Source organism: Odocoileus virginianus, chromosome 21, assembly GCF_023699985.2.
Source record: "Odocoileus virginianus isolate 20LAN1187 ecotype Illinois chromosome 21, Ovbor_1.2, whole genome shotgun sequence".
Taxonomy (NCBI): domain Eukaryota; kingdom Metazoa; phylum Chordata; class Mammalia; order Artiodactyla; family Cervidae; genus Odocoileus; species Odocoileus virginianus.
The window spans coordinates 10436548-10458294 of NC_069694.1; the positions used below are offsets into that span (position 1 = coordinate 10436548).

At 38.2% G+C, this 21747-nt stretch overlaps 1 protein-coding gene across 3 annotated transcripts in view; it reads left to right on the plus strand.

The window, feature by feature from the left end:
• ARAP2 (ArfGAP with RhoGAP domain, ankyrin repeat and PH domain 2) overlaps window positions 1-16956 on the plus strand; it is a 184137-nt gene extending 167181 nt beyond the window's left edge. For 2 of the 3 annotated variants that reach the window (XM_070452058.1, XM_070452059.1), the window contains 2 exons: window positions 6212-6346; window positions 14490-16956. In XM_070452058.1, the coding sequence (XP_070308159.1) occupies window positions 6212-6346; window positions 14490-14870 (516 nt within the window). In that variant the 3' untranslated portion in view covers window positions 14871-16956. The remainder of the gene's footprint in view (window positions 1-6211; window positions 6347-14489) is intronic. The other variant, XM_070452060.1, reaches the window with a different exon arrangement.
• Window positions 16957-21747: the final 4791 nt, after the last annotated feature.

Genomic DNA, 21747 nt, shown 5'->3' on the forward strand with positions numbered 1-21747 from the left:
GAAATGTTAGTGTGGTGGTAGTTTTCAAAGAATTTTTAATGAGTCTTTTGTTTTCTCATTCATGATTTTTTAAATACACAAGGACCCAGATTTACCCAATACTCTATAAGATAGCGTTTACTCTTTGTCGAGGCATCTTTTCTCCCCAGCCCAGCGTCTCCTCAGCTTGGGGCGGCGTCTGGCTTCAAGAGGGTGGAATAAGAAAGCGGGGCTTGTCTGAGCTCTTGTCCTTCAGAGTCCCACTGGATCTGTGTTTAGAAAATGTGTTCTGTTCATTTTTCCCAATTTTATTAGAGGATAGCTGCTTTACAATGTGTGCTAGTCTCCACTATAGCAAAGTTAATCGCCGTATATACACTCTCCCCGTCGTGGGCTCCCTGCCCGTTCAGGCCCCACAGTGCGTTGAGTGGAGTCCCCTGTGTGGTCCACAGTGTTCTCATTAGTCATCTCCTCTACACACAGTCAACTCGTGCATATGCGGCAATCCCAATCTCTTAATTCCTCCCAAGCCGCTCCAACCCACCCTCATTTCCCCCTTGGTATCCATGTATTTCTTCTGTGTCTGCATCTCTACTTCTGCTTCACAAATAAGATCATCTAGAAAAATGGTATAGATGATCTTATTTGCTCTTTTCCTTCCTGTTCTCCCCATGGGCTCCTGCTTTTTCTAAAACAAGGATGGGAACCTACCTTTCTTTAATACATACTGTGTAATTCATGTATTTTCCTCATGACAAATTGTGCATGACGCTGCTTATAGATAAGACAACAAAAGTTTACAAGAGGCTCCATGATTTGCTTAGGACCACACATTTAGTTAGTGGTTTAGCCCAGAGGCCAACACTTACCCTCAGTTTCCCATTTAGTCTCTTCCTTACTGGAGGACTCACTCCTGCAGTGAAGGATAAAACAGTCCCGTTAATAGGACTGGTTTCTTCCCCAGCCTTGTCTGGTCAGACTCCCAGCAGTGCTTGCCCAGCATTGAAATTCACTGGTAACGATTAAGCTGCCACTCTTTATTACCAAGGGTGTGCTTCCCTGTTTCTCTTACAAGTGAGAAGTTAATTCACCCTCAAATCTTGTCCTTATTTGTTTGGAAAACCATCTTCTCTGTTCATTTAATTTATTAACCTTTCCAGTGGTTAATAAACACTGCTTTTCTCAGCCTGACTCTACTACTACTACCTGGGAATGCATTTCCAGAAAAAGTCCAGTGGCTAACTTTTTAGAGCCTTTTCTTTTTTTGCGACTGTTTTAAAAATTTAGATATTCAAGTCCTACTTTAAAGAAAGAAGGCTTGAAGTAACAGTAAAATTAGAACCACAGAGTCTAACACTGTTACAGTATCTGGTTATGGCACAACTGAATTGATGTTTTTGTGTTTATGACTGAAGTCATTAGATGCTGTAGTTGAAAATCAAGGTGTAAACAGCCAGGAAACCGAGGTTGCTCTCACCACCAACTTATTTCTCCTTGCCTCGCTGGCCCCAGAGACTCAGTCCAATTACATTTCTTCAGTTCATTCCACTTCTTAGGACTAAGGTAAACACAAAGGTCCTTTTGGATTTGAGGATTTAATGGTTCACCTCCACGGGGAAAGAGACAGGAATGTAGCAAACGTTAATATATATGTTAATACACACACACGAAACCCAACAGTGAACAATGAGTTCTTTCTCGTGCCCAGAATACTTTTCTAATATCCATCCCCACTCTCACCCCTGCCTCAACAAAAGTCTTCAGCTTACCTGTCACAGCCTCAGAAAAAACCTTCCCTGACCTTCAGACCAGTCAGACCTCAGAGCTGTAGGAACCCTCAGCATCCTGGACTTGAACATTGTAATACTAACTAAAAAGCATTTGTGTATTTAAGTTTTTTATGTCTGTCTTTCCTACTAAAATGTAAACCCCACGACAGGAAGGACTCAGTCTTACTAGAACTACATGTTTATCTGCATCACAGGATCCAGTACATCTTACAAAGTACATGCTCAAGTTATTCTCTTTACTAGCTTAGAATACTAATCAGATAAAATTTCAAATAGATATTAGTGTAGGGAAAGGAAAACCAGTGTGACTGACATAAGGAGGACATTAACTGAGAAGGAGTCTCAGGGGACACCTTTCTGAGTAGCTGACAGGTGTGCTGAGACCTGTGTGAAATAAGGAAGCAAAGTATGCAGGACAGTCAGAACATTCCAGGGGGTGGGGCCAGCAAGGACATAATCTTGACTTATTCCATGAACATCAGGAAAGCCTATCTTGGAGAGGACATAAGAGATGAGGAAGGCAGGGGACAGATGACGTAGACACAGTTTAGGAGTTTTAGTGGGAAACAAGGGAAAGATATAATCAGCTCTTATTACGGGAAAAAAGTAATTATGGTTCCTTTGCTGAGCTGCACTTTAGGGGTCAAAGATGGAAGCAGGAAGAACAGCCATGTGGAAGAAGACAGCAGCTCAGATTAGGTATCAGGGGGTCTGGTAAGACATATTCAGATTCAGGAATATTTGAAGGTGGAGCCAATAAGTCTTACAAATTGATCAGCTATACAGTTTGAGAGTAGTAGAAATGAAGAGTCCTAGTTGTTTGGCCTCTGGCAGCTGGTGAATGTAAGTGATATTATCAGAAGTACAGAAGAAGACAGAGTTCTATTTGGGCCACATGAAATTTGAGATGTGCATTGGACATACAAATGGATACGCTGAATAGCAGGTGTAGATGTATGGATCAAAAACTCAGGCAAAACTTTGGGGCTGAAATGTAAATTTGACAGAAGTCAGCATTTAGATTACATTAAATGCCATGAGAGGATCCAGTGAGATGAGAGAATATACAGAGAGAATTAGAATACAAAATTGGAGAGAGGAGGGCTGTGGCAAGAGAGGGAGGACAGACAAATAAGCCCTAGAACATCCCAAACTTTAAAGGTCAAACAGAAGAGAAAAATTGAGTAAAAGAAATGAGTAGCTTTGAGAAAGCAGGAAAACCAGGTGATAGGTGCAGAGAATTCTATCAAGGAATCAAAGGAGAGAATATTAAAGCAGCAGGGGCCTTGAGCAGATGTGAAGCAATGTGAGCAACTGCATGTGTTCATCACTGCAGAAAAAATTCATTATACAACAGAGTGTGTGACATATTTGTTCTCGGATTGTTGACTATATATTCTGACCCACTATGCAATTATAGATATGACTGGGGAAGAGTTATTTATAATCAGAGGAAATAGTTATTGGAAGGGAAGGAAGCCTTGTTTATATGGCTAGAGATGCAGAGAGATTGGTACCTCTCATGGTGGGAAGATGAAATTGAATGATTACTAATAATTTTTCAATTATATCAGTGAGGTCACCACATGTGAGTCTGGGAGGGATATTACATATACAGAGACAAAATAAAAGGTGAGAAATTACCTTCAGAGAATGAGGAAGCTAGTTGTACTATAGAAGAATGTCCAGGGAGTGCTGAAGGCTCATTTGAAATTTTAGGATAAGTTTACAGTGAAATGAATCTCTAGACTGATCTATTCTTTTTTTGCCTCCATCAATTTGGAGGTACCCACAGAGTAAGTAGAATTGGGTTTTACTATGCTTGGGGTTTTATCAGGCAAGTGTGATAGGAGAAGCATCCTTATAAATCAAGGCTGGGCTGTGAGTATACTGATTGACCATGAAATCTAACCCAGACTGTTAAAGAAGTGGGAAAAAACGTGAAAAGTAGAATGGATAGAAGGTCTGAAGAAGTCTAAGGTATATTCAGAGTGAATGAAGCTAAACTAAGTTATCTGGAAAGATGTCAAGGTCAGAAATTGAGAGGCAGAACCTTGTTAATGGCAGCATTATTCACCATAGGCATGGTATGGGAATAACCTATGGATGGATGAATGGATAAAGAAAATGTGTATTCATACATATATATAGTGGAATATTATTCATCCCTAAAGAAGGAAATCTATCATTTGGGACAATATGAATGAACCTGGAAGGCATTATGCTAAATGATTTAAGCCAGACAATTATTGCATGGAATCCAATATAAAAGTCAAACTCATAGAATATGATAGTGGTTGCCAGGGGATGTGTGTGGGGGGGTAGGGAGTAAGGTTGGTGAAAGGGTATATACTTTTGGATACATGATGAATAAAATCTGAGGATCTAATAGGTGACATGGTGAGTGCCATTCATAACACTGTATTATAAAATTTAAATTTTCTAAGAGAATAGAACTCAAATATTCTAACCAAAAAGGCAGTTGGGGGTGGGGGTAAATACATATGTGAGGTGATGAATGTTTTGGTTATCTCGATGGGGTGAATCCTTTCACAGTGTATGCATGTAGTCATCATGCCATACACTTTAAACATCTTTTATTTGTCAATTATACCTCAGTAAAGCCGTGGAGGAAAATTATAAAAAAAAGTTAGAGGCAGGAATGAAGATTTGAGGGTGTGATCACTGGTTATAATAATGAGATCCTCATCTGTATGCTCCATGAAATACGATTTTTTGAAGTCACTTATACATAACTATAAATGTTATCAGAACATATTACTTATGTCTTAAGATTTATGGTGGGAAAAATATTGCTACCTCTTGGATGAATCCAGTGAGAACTAATTAGCCAGTATTCACAGCATTATATATATATATATATCATGTCAGAAAAAATAATGTGTTTAGAAACTACATTTGCTCTTAGATTTCTTGCAATACCATTTAATACATATACTATACACCAGTCAGTAAAAGCCTAGGCCTTCATTCATAGGGTTACCTAATTCCTTCCCATCCGTTTTTTCCCAGCTTTACATGTTGGGAATGTCCCAATTCTGTAATATGAGTTGTTTTACTGAGCTTACCTAATTCCTTCCCATCCGTTTTTTCCCAGCTTTACATGTTGGGAATGTCCCAATTCTGTAATATGAGTTGTTTTACCGAGTTTAAGACTGTGATATAAAAATGTGAAACTTTAACTTTCTGATTGAAATATTGCATAACGATTGCAGATTTGCTGAACCAAAGTAAGCACTCCACTGACACTCAAGGGTAGATTTGATGCCAAGGCAATAACTGCTAATGACAGGACATACACTGTAGGATCCTTACGGACGGGATGAGATAATATTTGTATATTGGTAAGCACAAAGTGTAGCAGAATGCCCTTCAATATAACTTAGCTGCTGTTTTATAGTGAGTATAAAGTTTGTTGAAATAGTTCTTTTGCTATAAAACACGACATTAAAATACTAATTGCAACATAAGAATATGACTCTCTTCAGTCTTGAGTAGAGGAAAAGAATGAGTAGGCATTTAGCTATATGGTTTACCAGATGGTTTTCATTTCATCATAACATCTGTAAACTTCTCATTGTGTGTGGTTGATATTTTGTATTTCTTTCATAGATTGCTGTCTGAAAATCGATTTGTTTCTCCCAGCTTCTAAAAATTAATCTACCCTGAGGAGTATAAAAAGTCTTTGAAAGATTTTTCTTTTGTATGTGTATCTTAAGGATTTATCATTCAAGAGCTTATATTTTTACCCATGGGTGTTTACCCCCTTTGCAAAATTACCTTTTTTCCAGTCATATCTATAATTGCTCACTGGCCAGAATATGTAGTAAACAATTTGAGCACAAATACGTCACACTCTCTATTGTACAATGATTTTCAGTAGAAATGTTTGTGTACAAGATAACATTTCTTAGGAATTCAATTAGGTGAAAAAGAAACATTTTTCAAAAGGTCATAAAATAAAGATAATTTTTCTGCTAGCCATGCCTTAGGTTGACTTGAGGGTATATATAATGTCAAATTATTTTGACACTGAAAGTTATCTTCAGTGGTAAGAGAAAATGAATGTGTAGTTATTTTGATTACAGGGCCTAGAAATGTAGGCAGGTATATTATTTTTCTTCTACAAAGAGATTTACTGGTTTCTGTAAATATTTCCCCCCTTTTGGTTTGATAAGTAGTACAGAAGGCATATTTCTGAAGCTTAGAAATTGAACTGAGACCTCAAAGCTCAGTTCACTTAAGAGTTTTACATCCTCAAGCGGTGCTACCATGAGAATCAACATCATAATTACAAACAACCTTCTCGTGAAAAGCAGATCACCTGACTTGGATAGATGGGAAAGGAGCCCAGTGACTATAAACTTGGTGGACCACATAATAAAGTCACATACCCACAGCAAGAAATTGTGTTTCCACAGCATGAAAATGATATATGGCCACCAGCTGGAAAGGAACGAAAACGTTCTATAACCAAAAATCCCAAAATTGGAGGTTTGCCTCTGATTCCCATCCAGCATGACAGAAATGCAACACAAGCCCGGAGAGAGATTGAGGTAAGGTTAGGATGTTTGTTTTTACATCAATCATGATAACATGTGTCTTCTTATGTCTTAATGTGGTTAAAGGCATCAGTTACCTCATTGGTTTCAAGAGCACAGGAATAATCACTTGGAAGAGTGCAGTAAAAATACTGAAACTGTAAAAATCACATCCATCAAGAAACTGTATGAATAATCCTATGCCACTCTTTGAGGTTTTATATTTTGCTAACTTAAAGTAATTTTAATAATGTTATTGATCACTCAATTAAATATGCATGATACCACTTGGCTTTTTTTATCCCTAAAGTGGCCAAGAATGTTAAATATGTATATAGAAGTTTCTGGTGGTAAAAAAATCAGTCTCAAATTAGCCTTACAAGTACACTTGTAACCTCCTTACAATGAGCCCAGAGCAGAATATGTCGGGAGCCATGGTAACAAGACTTAGCAGTAACACAATCAAATTCCAGTGGTCTGGGAACCCATGGGGTAGCTCAGTTAATTTCAGAAATGGCAGAATGACCCTTGAGCATCAATAAAGATTTAGCATCTTTCATGAAAACTATGTTTTCCTTCTCACTTTGAGGGGCAGGGTGAACATAAGTAGCATTGGTCTTGATTCAGACAAAGACACAGGCCGTACATCTCAAAACTCATTAGACAATTTGCAGCTAATGTGCATTTCAGTGCATTAAAAGAGTCCTTCAAAACAAAAAGAAAAGCACGCAAAAGACATTGTTGTTTCTTCTTAGAGCCCAGATTTGGCATTAAGCTGTGTGAGTTTCTTGCCTTCCAAAGAATTTTTTAAGTTTTATTGCAATATAGCTGATTTACAAAGTTGTGTTAGTTTCAGTTATAACAGGAATAACTTTTGAGAGACAAAAGCGTTTTTCCATCACTTTCTTTCCTTAAACATTTATCCCACTGTACTATCCCTTTTCTCTAAAAGACAAAAGCTTTGAAAATAATGGTTTATTTACTTTGTTGCCTTCTGTGCTGATGTAATCAAAGGGAAGAATAAGACAGCAAGAACTCAGGAGCTTGTCCCTTCTGCCATTCTGCACTTAAAGGTTTTTCTTCCTAATAAACTGCTTTGCAGAACTGTGGATTCCTCAAATAATCTAGAATCTTCATTTTAAGAGTCAGGTTAGGGGACATAGAAATGTAGGGAATAGATATGCCCTGCTGTGACCCTAGCTTCTCCTGACATTGCCTCAGGATCAATTATGGAGCAAAGCAAAAGTACATTTTAGGATCAAAGTATGTTAACCAGTATCCAGTATAGAATTGAGATGATTGAATATACAGTTGTTTGTTACTTAACCTCAAATCCAGAATTTCAGAGGCAATTTTTTTTAACATTCTTGAGATCAAAAAACTGATGAACAAAAGCTATAACCAAATTGATTTCAAAGGTTTTGAAAACAATTTTATGAAATATTAACTTCCAGAAAATTTGTTAGTAAACTAAAGCAAGCTTTTTCGTAAGTATGGGAATTCAACAAATTTGACAAAGAAAAATTTTAAATGTTTGATGTTTTTCAGTGATAAATAATTTTTAATTGGTAATGTTTTATTTGGTAATGTTTTTCACTGAAAACCATTAAAGTTTAAAAGAAGAAAAATAAAAATTGCAAGTTTTCACATGAACCAAATAAAGTATTTTTTATTGAGCTTATGTAACTATGTAGTATATTAATAAATGACAATATTACTAGCTAGCTTAATACAGTCTAAAGTCAGTCAATGGATATAGTCAAGAAAATTGCTTCTTAAATTGTTGACAGATTGGTGCATTTGGTGACTTCCCATTTCATGAGCTGTCTTGCTTTCAAGAGGTTCATTTAAAAGTTGTATGAGAATACCTCCTCCAAGCAAGGAAGGCTTCCCGGAGGCAGTAACTTCTAAAATTAATTGAGTAAATTAGTAGTGAGTTAGACGAAGTAGGTTGTTGACAAATCATACATGAAGAAGCGAACAGTGCTTAAGAACACACAAGCTGAATGATACCGATGGCCCTCCTACTTCTTATTGGGTACCTTCTTAACTTGTCTACATTGGATCAGCTTTTATCTGTAAGCTCCTAGGGATGATAAAAAGCCCTTACTTCATAGGGTAGTATTCTCTCTGCTGGGAGATGAACTCCATTTCAGATCCTCATTTCCATTCAAACAGTTTTCTCTGACACAAACTGGCATCCTCTGGACCAAGCCACCTCTTGCTTTCCTAATTTCATAGTTTATCAGTCTTTCTTTTTGAATTATTAATACCTTAAGGACAGTGAAGCACATAAAGGATGCCTTTTTTCCCCACGGTATCAATGCCCTTGGCTTTCCCCACAACACACATGGCACTCCACATACCATATCATCATACAAAGCACTCACTTTCACATTCTCTTGATTTTTATCAATTCACTTTACCACCCCTCCCCACCTTCATATAAGGTTATGTTATTTACTTTAATATCATAGTTTTACTTGAAATTTTAACATTATATGTATTAATGAATGTGTGTGCGCTAAATTGGTATGCTCAAGAATGAGATGGACTTCAGTTATACCAACAGGAAATAGTCAAGAGATATTGAGCAGTAAAGAAGTTAGTCACAGAAATGAGGTACCTGATAAATAGCACAATGGAAATTTCAATAAGGTAATATAGTTCAGTTCAGTTGCTCAGTTGTGTCCAACTCTTTGTGACCCCATGAACCGCAGCATGCCCGGTCTCCATGCCCATCACCAACTCCTGGAGTCCACCCAAACCCATGTCCATTGAGTCAGTGATGCCATACAACAATCTCATCTTCTGTCATCCCCTTCTCCTCCTGCCCCCAATCCTTCCCAGCATCCGGGCCTTTTCCAATGAGTCAGCTCTTCGCATCAGGTGGCCAAAGTGTTGGGAGTTTCAGCTTCAACATCAGTCCTTCCAATGAACACCCAGAACTGATCTCCTTTAGGATGGACTGGTTGGATCTCCTTGCAGTCCAAGGGACTCTCAAGAGTCTTCTCCAACACCGCAGTTCAAAAGCATCAATTTTTTTGGTGTTCAGCTTTCTTCACAGTCCAACTCTCACATCCATACATGACTCCTGGGAAAACCATAGCCTTGACTGGATGGACCTTTGTTGACAAAGTAATGTCTCTGCTTTTTAATATGCCGGTTGGTCATAACTTTCCAAGGAGCAAGCATCTTTTAATTTCATGGCTGCAATCACCATCTGCAGTGATTTTGGAGCCCCCAAAAATAAAGTCATCCACTATTTCTCCATCTATTTGCCATGAAGTGATGGGACTGGATGCCATGATCTTAGTTTTCTGAATGCTGAGCTTTAAGACAACTTCTTCACTCTCCTCTTTCACTTTCATCAAGAGGCTCTTTGGTTCTTCTTCACTTTCTTCCATAAGGGTGGTGTCATCTGCATATCTGAAATTATTGATATTTCTCCTGGCAATCTTGATTCTAGCTTGTGCTTCTTCCAGCCCAGCATTTCTCATGATGTACTCTGCATATAAGTTAAATAAGCAGGGTGACAATATACAGCCTTGATGTACTCCTTTCCCTATTTGGAACCAGTCTGTTGTTCCATGTCTAGTTCTAACTGCTGCTTCCTGACCTGCATACAGGTTTCTCAAGAGACAGGTCAGGTGGTCTGGTATACCCATCTCTTTCAGAATTTTCCACAGTTTATTATGATCCACACAAAGCCTTTGACATAGTCAATAAAGCAGAAATAGATGTTTTTCTGGAACTCTTGCTTTTTCGATGATCCAGCAGATGTTGGCAATTTGATCTCTGGTTCCTCTGCCTTTTCTAAATCCAGCTTGAACATCTGGAAGTTCGCAGTTCACGTATTGCTGAAGCCTGGCTTGGAGAATTTTGAGCATTACTTTACTAGCGTGTGAGATGAGTGCAATTGTGTGGTAGTTTGAGCATTCTTTGGCTTTGCCTCTCTTTGGCATTGGAATGAAAACTGACCTTTTCTAGTCCTGTGGCCACTGCTGAGTTTTCCAAATTTGCTGAGTGCAGCACTTTCACAGCATCATCTTTCAGGATTTGAAATAGCTCAACTGGTATTCCATCACCTCCACTAGCTTTGTTCATAGTGATGCTTTCTAAGGCCCACTTGCCAGGATGTCTGGCTCTATGTGATCACACCATTGTGATTATCTGGGTCATGAAGATCTTTTTTGTACAGTTCTTCTGTGTATTCTTGCCACCTCATCTTAATATCTTCTGCTTCTGTTAGGTCCCTACCATTCCTGCCCTTTATTGAGCCCATCTTTGCATGAAATGTTCCCTTGGTATCTCTAATTTTCTCAAAGAGATCTCTAGTCTTACCCATTCTATTGTTTTCCTCTATTTCTTTGCATTGATCACCGAGGAAGGCTTTCTTATCTTTCCTTCCTGTTCTTTGGAACTCTGCATTCAAATGAGAATATCTTTCCTTTGCTTTTCTTTCTCCTTTGCTTTTTGCTTCCCTTCTTTTCACAGCTATTTGTAAGTTCTCCTCAGACAGCCATTTTGCTTTTTTGCATTTCTTTTTCTTGGGGGATGGTCTTGATTCCTGTCTCCTGTACAATTTCACGAACCTCCATCCACAGTTCATCAGGTACTCTATCAGATCCATCCCTTAAATATATTTCTCACTTCCACTGTATAGTCATAAGGGATTTGATTTAGGGCATACCTGAATGGTCTAGTGGTTTTCTCCACTTTCTTCGATTTCAGTCTGAATTTGGCAACAAGGAGTTCATGATCTGAGCCACAGTCAGCTCCCGGTCTTGACTCTATAGAAGTTCTCCATCTTTGGCTGCAAAGAATATAATCAAACTGATTTTGGTGTTGACCGTCTGTTGATGTCCATGTGCAGAGTCTTCTCTTGTGTTGTTGGAAGAGGGTGTTTGCTATGACCAGTGTGTTCTCTTGGCAAAACTCTATTAGCCTTTTCCCTGCTTCATTCCGTACTAAAGGCCAAATTTGCCTGTTACTCCAGGTGTTTCTTGACTTCCTACTTTTGCATTCCAGCCCTCTATAATGAAAAGGACATCTTTTTTGGGTGTTAGTTCTAGAAGGTCTTGTACATCTTCATAGAACAGTTCAGCTTCTTCAGCGTTAGATCAGGGCATAGACTTGGATTACCATGATATTGAATGGTTTGCCTTCAAAATAAAAGGAGATCATTTTGTTGTTTTTGAGATTGCATCCAAGTACTGCATTTCAGACTCTTTTGTTGACTATGATGGCTACTCCATTTCTTCTAAGGGATTCCTGCCCACAGTAGTAGATATAATGGTCATCTGAGTTAAATTTACCCATTCCAGTCGATCTTAGTTCACCGATTCCTAGAATGTCAATGTTCACTCTTGTCATCTATAGTAGTATAAGGGAAAGTATAAAAGTAAAATTGATGCAAAACAGGATGACTGTATTGAAGAGACTAGATGACTAGTGCGTGCTAAGTCACTTCAGTCGTTTCCGACTATGCGAGTCTATGGACTGTAGCCCGCCAGGCTCCTCTGTCCATGGGGATTCTCCCCGCAAGAATACTGGAGTGGGTTGCCATGCCCTCCTCCAGGGGATTTTCCCTACCCAGGGATCGAACCCATATCTCTTATGTCTCCTGCATTTGCAAGTGGGTTCTTCACCACTAGCAGCACCCGAGAAGCCCATAATTGGCCTCTAAATACTACATCAGAATCCCCATGTCTCTCTGCCAATAGTTGAAGAGAGAACTGCCATTATGATATATAAAACACTCTATATTGATCCTTGATTTTCCTGAGTAGTAGATACCAAGTGAAACTTTTAATAAGATTCATATTGATTTATAAACTCCCCGTCACATCCCTATGTTTAAATAGCCATCATGTTTATTAATCCTCTCTCATTTTTCTTTTTGTACTGTGATAAAATACATTTTCCATTTTAAGCAGTTTACATGCACAATTCATTAATTAACATTCACATGGCTGTTCAGCCATTCTAACGTATTCTAATGAAACTTTGGAATTAAGGTAGATACTAAACAACTATTTCTTCTTCTCAGGTTTAGAGTAGAAGTATTTCTCTGAGATGTATAATCATGAGCTTATCAGAAAATTCCAAATTGTAAAATTATGTCCCAATCTGCTGGACTTTAGGAAGATAAAACAGAATATGATAAAACATTACACATTTGAATTTTTTTAACCTTTCTTCATCCCTTATTCAGAAAACATTTATTGGTAATTTCCCATCTGCAGGCACGGTGATAAGTTCACTTATCAGTGAACAAATCAAACAAAAGCTAAAAACAAAACCCTCCTTGCAGTGTATTGAGTTTCCAGCAGCATTCAGATAATCACAAGAGGTATGAATATCTTACTAGAATATTAGAAAGAGCACTACGGAGAAAAATTAAGAGGTGAGGTGTTGCCCTTTGAACATTACATTGGACATCCTTAGTCAAAACACTGCTTATTGCTACTTAGTTCCATTTTATTCAAAGTAGTATTTTTTTATTTTATGTTGGAGTATAGTTGATTCACAATATTGTGTTTCAGGTCTACAGCAAAGTGATTCAGCTATACATACATATGTATCTATCCTTTCTCGAATTATTTTCGCACTTAGGTTATTAGAGAATATTGACCAGAGTTCCCTGTGCTATACAGGTTATCTAAGTATAACAGTGCTTTGGGTAGTATAGTCATTTTAACAATATTGATTCTTCCAATCCAAGAACATGTTGCCTTCCAAGCTAGATTCTTTGGGGGCTCCTCTTCCCATTGCCAGACCCCCTGGTTGGAAAGCCTCATGTGAAGCTCAGGACTTTTACTCCTGTGGGAGAACTTCTGCGGTATAGTTATTTTCTAGTTTGTGGATCACCCACCCAGTAGATATGAGATTTGATTTTATCATGATTATACTCTTCCTACCATCTCGTTGTGGCTTTTTGTCTTTGGATGTAGGTATATTTTATTTTATTTTATTTTTTGTAGGTATCTTTTAAAGGTTCCAGAGTGTGTGTGTTTTTTTGTCAATGGTTGTTCAGTTAGCTTTTTGGCGTTTCCATAAGAATGAGTAAGCACACATACTTCTACTTGCCATCTGCAAAACAGTCCCATTCTTCATGTTACATCACCATTTTCATCTTTCTCTCATTTATAATACAATAAAAATTTTTCCTTGGATTTCTTCTTTCTGTGCTTTGCAGTTTTTATGAGGGAATTTTGAAGAAATTCCTTGAACTCTTGCTTGTGAAAAGTAAAATGATTTATGCCTTCCCACTTGCCCCAACTCAGTTTTTTGGGTAGCCTTTCCCATGGCTCTGTACCCACGAGATGCTTACTTCTCTGTTGTTCATTCTTTTATCTCACGTTTGGTTAGGGTGTAAGCCCCTTTGAGAATCTGAGGAGAGTTCTAGATGACAGTACTTGCCCAGTCACAAGATGCCATGGATACTGGTTATGAAAGCACACCCCTGTCCCAATGCAGGTTGTCTCATGGGATTTCTGGTGCTTGCAGACACAGTTGACAGGGTGTACTCTAAGCCACTGATACAAAAGTGGGTTTTAATACATAACTATATATTCCTTTCAGTGTTTTCACAAATATCTGTAGGATTCTAATAGGCATTATATGGGGGAAAGATTGCACTAGTCAAATATTTTTGGAGGAGAAAAAAAAAAAACAGAAAAGTTGAACAGGTTTTTCTTATAAAGTATTTCTCAGCTTCTTTAATATGTATTGTGAATCTCAAAGAGGGATCTATTACAAAGTGTATTTCCTGGACTTAATGGCCACAGAGACCCCCGTTTTCCTCTGTACTTTGGGTACAACACTGTAGGAATTACAGATGCATGAACATGTAACACATCCAAGCAGCAGTGAATTGAAAGAGGCAAGCTTAAAATGGGAGTCAATTTGAATAACTAGCTTGAAAGACATCTTTGAAGTGGTATGTTAAATGCTTGTTAAAATGAATTTCCGTGATCTCCATTTCAGTTGGTTTTGTAGCTCTGAGATCCATCTATAAATTCAGACCTGCTGCTAGTGCCAAAAGTCATAGAAATAAACTCTAATAAAAGAAGCATCAACTTTTACGTGCCATGTATTTAGGCAGAGTAGGCCAGATCTTGCTTCCCTCTGAGATGTTTTCTTTTATTTCAAGAGTGCAAAAGCAGAACTCGAAAGGCTGCGGCTCGGGGCCAAGCGTGACCAAGGTGGGGACGGCACCTTAAAGGAGAAAGCCTCCATCGTGGCCCAGTGCCTGGAGCAGAAGGACGAGAAGCTTCGAAATCGAACCAGAAAACACCGGAGTTTCAACTGTCTGGAGGACACAGAGGCTGAGGTCTTTCCAGGGCGACAGAAAGGCTATAAAGGCCTAAAGACACTGAAGAAGACCGAGGACAGGAATGGCAAAGATACTTTGGACTGCAATAATAAGTTACCACCAAAAGTCATCGAAGAGCTTAGCGTGGTTCTCCAGCGATCAAGAACTGTTCCCAAAGAGGTGCAGGCTGAGCAGGTGGTGCAGAAGGAGATAAAATGACTTGTCCTACACATGGTTTTTTTAAATATTGTGTACAGTGTCTTAAACCAAACTATTTCATGCTGGGTGAGATGTGTCTAGCTATCCTTAACCATTTAAAGAGCAATTTTAAACTATTAATATGTATGTATATATGTGATAAGTGTAAGATTCACTGTGTCGTGGTCTGAACAAAGCTTGTACAGTTCGGCTCTGTTAACCTTGCGTAGGAAGGCACTGGGTTACTCTGAGTGGCCAGACTTTGGAAGTACAGTTGACCCCTGAACAACATGCAGCAGGGGTTAGTGTGTTAATCTGTGTATAATTTATAGTCAGCCCCGGTATCTGAAATTCCTCTGCATTTGTAGGTTCAACTGATTGTGGATCATGTAGTGCTCTAGGATTCACTTTTTTAAAATATCCACATATAAGTGGACCCATGCAGTTCAAAATCCACATTGATCAAGGGTCAACTGTAGGTGTCTGCTAAGTGGTGTAAATTTATGAACAGAAATTGCAAACCGTACTGTATTGTATAAAATGCTGTGTGTAAATGAAGCCTATGAAACTATATGTAACACATTTTGCACTTTGAGAAACCTTGTATATAAAGTTATCATACGTTTTTAGGTTTACATAGGGTCCAACCTTAGGGAAAAGAAAAGAAAGTGAGTTGAAAGGGGGAGGATTTATTTTAGTGGCTGCCTATCAAACAACACTGAGGTTTTAAAAAAGAGGCCAAGAATTAACACATGTCCTAAAAGCCAAGGAGGTCAGGTTGAAATTCATTCTAGCTTACTGTTGACCAGACCTTGTTCACGAGAAACTGCTTGTTGAGAAAATAATCTAGTGGCTAAGTATTTCCCAAGATTAGTATTCAGCCAACACACATGAATAATGGCACTGGCCACTGTTCCCGTGGTGTCAGTGAACCAGACGCAGTACCCACCCATTCACTACACTTCAGTTCTCTGCAGGTGGCTGCCGAGGGGAGACTTACACTGCATTGAAGGGATCACGTATCGGGGACCCGGCGTGGATGCCGCTTGCACTGTTGCTGTGTGCGAACAAATAAAGACTTCCTTACTGTCTTTCTGGTACGGGCAACAGTCATCATCACAGGGTTTTATTGTTTTTTTATTACTGTTTTACTTTGTAAATTCATTTCAGAAGTAAGACTGAGTCGGAATTTACTGAAACTATACAACATATGGCCATCTGGGGGTAGGAGTTAGATTAATTACTATACTTTTGGGAGCTACTAGTTCCCTTTTAACCTAATTTTTTTTTCTTCTTTTTAATAAAGCAGGAATCTTCTTTCTGTGCCTAATAAATAATGACAAAGCCCTCTATTTTTAATTCCACATAAAGAGCAGCTACTCGGTTGGCTGTTTTTTTCAAACAATACCATCTAAATTATAGTTGGCAGGGGTAGCACTTTTCATCAGTTTCTTTAGAACTGTATTAGGTCTGGTGAGTTTTAATCAAAATTATTTTACTAGTAGGTAGCCAAGCTTTATTCCTACCATTTCCTACCCCCACCTCTGTTTTTCAGGTGTCTTGTCAGAATTTATCAGTATACAAAGGCCCGTACTTTTTTCAGTCCCATCATAGTGCAGTAATATGCTGTTAAATGCTCTGAATTTCTTCATTACAAAATACTGATCTCTTATACCTGGTGGTGATAAAATAGTTTACCAAGGATATGTGATATTTATTCTTTAAATCCACATAGGTTGGAATTTTCTTTTTAAGAGAGAAACTGCTGGTCAGTTTATGAAATAGGTGGCACCGCTGGGAAGCCTTCATAGCTATAAAGCAAGAATCATGGTGTTTAGGAAAAAAAAACTAAAACTATTATTTCTAGTAAATGGTAATATTTATGTTTTATGAAATAAGGGGACATGAAAATTATGCTGGATAATGGAACAGTATCTGGATTTCTTTTTACCTGCCTTATTTGAATACTTTTGAAATTTGAGCTTAAAATCTAATAACTTCTATTTCCCTTCCTGTACAACTGTCTCCATTTTTCAAGTGTAAGATAAGGGCTAATGATGACATCTCATATATTTTGAGTAAAAATTAAAATTGTTTTTCAAGTCCACCTGAATGTGACTGTTTTTTTTCAAATTAACCACCTTCATCTTTTGAAAGTAAATAAATAGATTGCATTTTAAAAAAATTTCAATATATACTTCAAACTGTTAGTTTTTTAACATGTCAGTATGAATATTGTTCTCTCTTAAATGATGAATATATGCAGACATGAAGAAACAAATTGATGGTACTCTTTCACTTCTGTAGCCCTAAAGTTAATAAAATTAAGCAAAAGTAATTGAAGCAAAAATATGATGTCCATATAACTATATTATTTGCTAATTTGGATTTATATTTGATGATTTTTAATGCTAAAATATACAAACTGTATTGTGAAAGTAATATTTTTGAAAATTCACCAAATTAATTTGGATAGACTGCAGTATCCAAATATTTGCACATTTCTCACACTTCTGATAATTACTTTGAGGAGATGATGAAAGCTTACATTATCTCATCAAAATCTGCACCAAAACTTTCATATTATTTGCTCAACAAAAGACAAAATTAGCTTAATGTGAACAATATCCTGTTATGTGTACAATCATCAAATTTATTTCTAATCATCTGAAAACAGCACAGAAATGAATACTGTAGGTAACTAAAATTTATCTTCTTCACATCCCTTAGTTATTATTTTGAACAATTTTGTGTTGAAAATGTTGTAAATTATTTTGTATATATCTTCTCTGGCATGGCTACTAATGTTTAATGTAAAGTTGTTAATAACTGAGATATCTGTATAGATTTGAGACGTTTTTGTGAATTATTGGATTAAAGTTCAGAATCTAAATGTTCTCATCTGAGAAGTGGGAATAACCAATCTTGTGGGCTTTTTATGATGACTTATATACAGTTGACCCTTGAACAACACAGGTTTGAACTGTGCTGGTTCACTTATACATGAATTACTTTCAGCAGTAAATAATACAGTACTACATGATGATTTCACAGACAGGGGGAGCAACTAAGTTATATACAGATTTTCAGCTGGGTAGAGGTCAGCGTCCCTATCCCCCACATTGTTCAAGGGAATGAACTGCACAGTCCACTTTTTTTGTGTATTTTTTCAATAAATATTCAGTAGGCCCTTGGTAATCACACATTCCACATTAGCAGACTCAGCTCACTGTGGACTGCAGACTTAACATGCTATTAATAATTGGCTGAATCTACAGATATTAAGCCGTGAGGATGAAAAGCTGACTATGGGTATCCTCAGATTTTAGTATACATAGCAGAAATGCCAAGAAGGCAAAATGGTTGTCTGAGGAGGTCTTACAAAATAGCTGAGAAAAGAAGAGAAATGAAAGTCAAGGAAGAAAGGGAAAGATACACCCAGAGTTCCAGATGCAGAGTTCCAGAGAATAGTAAGAAGAGATAAGAAAGCCTTCTTGGGTGAAATGAATAAAGGATAACAACAGAATGGGAAAGACTAGAGATTTCTTCAAGAAAAGTAGAGATACCAAGGGAACATTTCATGCAAAGATGGGCACAATAAAGGACAGGAATGGTATGGACCTAACAGAAGCAGAAGATATTAAGAAGAGGTATTAAGAATACACAGTAGAACTATACAAAAAAGATCATCATGACCCAGATAACCACAATGGTGTAATCACTCACCTAGAGCCAGACATCCTGGAGTGTGCAGTCAAGTGGGCCTTAGGAAGCATCACTATGAACAAAGCTAGTGGAAGTAATGAAATTCCAGCTGAACTATTTCAAATTCTAAAAGATGATGCTATGAAAGTGCTACACTCAATATGCCAGCAAATTTGAAAAACTCAGCAGTGGCCACAGGACTGGAAAAGGTCAGTTTTCATTCCAATCCCAAAAAAAGGCAATGCCAAAGAATGCTCAAACTTACCACACAATTGCACTCACCTCACATGCTAGCAAATAATGCTCAAAATACTCCAAGCGAGGCTTCAACAGTACATGAACTGAGAACTGAGAACATGGATTTAGAAAAGGCAGAGAAACCAGAGATCAAATTGCCAACATCCGTTGGATCATAGAAAAAGCTAGAGTTCCAGAAAAACATCTGTGTTCTTGACTACGCCAAAGCCTTTGACTGTGTGGATCACAACAAACTGCGGAAAATTCTTAAAGAGATGGGAATACCAGACATAAACATACCTGCTGCCTTACAAATTTGTATGCAGGTCAAGAAGAAACAGAACTGGACATGGAACAACAGACTGGTTCCAAATTGGGAATGAAGTACATCAAGGCTGTATATTATCACCCTGCTTATTTAACTTATATGCAGAGTACATCATGAGGAATGCAGACTGGATGAAGCACAGGCTGGAATCAAGATTGCTGGGAGAAATATCAATAACCTCAGATATGCAGATGACACCACCCTTATGGCAGAAAGTGAAGAGGAACTAAAGAGCCTCTTGATGAAAGTGAAAGAGGAGAGTGAAAAAGCTGGCTTAAAACTCAACATTCAAAACACTAAGATCATAGCATCTGGTTCCATCAATTCATGGCAAATAGGTGGGGAAACAATGTAAACAGTGACAGACTTTATTTTCTTCTGCTCCAAAATCACTGCAGATGTTGACTGCAGCCAGGAAATTAAGACACTTGCTCCTTGGAAGGAAAGTTATGACCAACCTAGACAGCATATTAAAAAGCAGAGACATTACTTTGCCAACAAAGGTCGGTCTCATCAAGACTATGGTTTTTCCAGTGGTCATGTGTGGATGTGAGAGTTGGACCATAAAGAAAGCTGACTGCTGAGGAATTGATGCTTTTGAACTGTGGTGTTGGAGAAGACTCTTGAGAGTCCCTTGGACTGCAAGGAGATCCAACCAGTCCATCCTAAAGGAGATCAGTCCTAAGTGTTCATTGGAAGGACTGATGTGGAAGCTGAAGCTCCAATACTTTGGTCACCTGATGCAAAGAAATGACTCTTTGGAAAAGACCCCGATGCTGGGAAGGATTGAAGGCAGGAGGAGAAGGGGATGACAGAGGGTGAGATGGTTGGATGGTATCACTAACTTGATGGACATGAGTTTGAGCAAGCTCCAGGAGTTGGTGATGGAGATGGACACCTGGCATGCTGCAGTCCATGGGGTCACAAAGAGTTGGACACTACTAAGCAGCTGAACTGAACTGATGCTGAAGCTGAAACCCCAATACTTTGGCCGCCTGATGTGAAGAACCAACTCACGGAAAATTCCCCAATGCTGGGAAAGATGAGGGCAGGAGAAGAATGCTGACAGAGCATGAATTAGTTAGATGGCATCACTTCTCAATGGACATGAGTTTGAACAACCTCCAGGAGATAGTATAGGACAGGGAAGCCTGACATGCTGTAGTCCATGTGGTCACAAACAGTAGAACACAACTTAGCGACTGAACAATACATGAGCATGGACAAGGGATTATGATGATAAGAAAGTAGTCGTACTCTTAACCTCTCCACTGACAGCAAATGTCTTGCAACCCTTTTCTAACAGTTATACACGATCTAGGGACACACCTGGATAAAGACAGAACAATTAGGCAATGACTTTCCTCTTTTGAGGAAAGATTTACCACCTAACAACTGTTAAGATCATCCATGCACTGCAATAACCAATAACCTCAGTGGTTGACATACTCATCCTCCCAAGCCCACACTATGCTGCTGCCATTGCATTGAAAGGCTAAGAAGTGATTTCCCACTCCAGAAACATAAACATTTCCATTCCAAAAATAGAGATGACTGGTGACAACACTCAAAGCTCTGGACAAACACCAAAGCCTGGCACTTTCAGCTCATTTCTGCTGAGTCCCTTTTGTTTATTAAATCCTAGCAACATAAGGCAACACAATGTTCAACAGTTCACCTAAGATTTCATTCTACACATTGGATCCTTTATCAGGTTCCTGATCGCTCCCACAGGGGAGTGTCCATGGCTCTTGTTCCTATAAGTGCTGCCTACAACAAAAGCAAATTTCATAAATGAGCCCTGGTTCCAATGCAGTAATCTGGACCTTCACATCCTTTCTACAGATGCTTACCCCCAATGAAAGTATTTTTATGTTTTATTTTTTTAACTGAAAATTGTTTGGAACCTACTGGAAGTAACCAAGATGCTTGAGTAAATTTGTATTGATCCTAATATTTCTAATCATTTTCTGCCCAACTGCTCAACTAGCTAATTAAGAGACTAGGAATCCTTTAGTGAGGATTTATTCTTTGGCAGATGAACTTAACTTTTGCCTCCAAGGAATCTGGTTTGTGTTTTTTAATGCATTATTCTAACTATGGGCTTCCCTGCTGGCTCAGACAGTAAAGAATCCACCTGCAATGCAGGAGACCTGGGTTCAATCGCTGGGTCGGGAAGATTCCCTGGAGGGCGTGGCAACCCACTGCAATATTCTTGCCTGGAGAATCCACATGGACAGAGGAAGCTGGCGGGCTCCAGTCCATGTGGTCACAAAGAGTCAGACACCACTAAGTGACTAAGTGACACACAGCACATTCTAACCACAGACCAATTCTTTTCTTTGCGTGAAACAGAACTGTGAAATTACACAAGCAAATGGAATAGAATGGTAATCGGTAATCTTCCAAATGCATAAAATTACCCAGTTGAATAATGAAATTAGACATCTAATTAGTAGTTTAGAACACATTAAAAATAACATATTTGACATGCTTTATCAAATTTATAAAGATGTGATTATGATTATAGATATTTTATAAAACATAATGAACTCTTTTACTTCACCTCATGAAGAATAGTGTGTGCACAAAGCCAAAGAGCTGACTCATTGGAAAAGCCCCTGATGC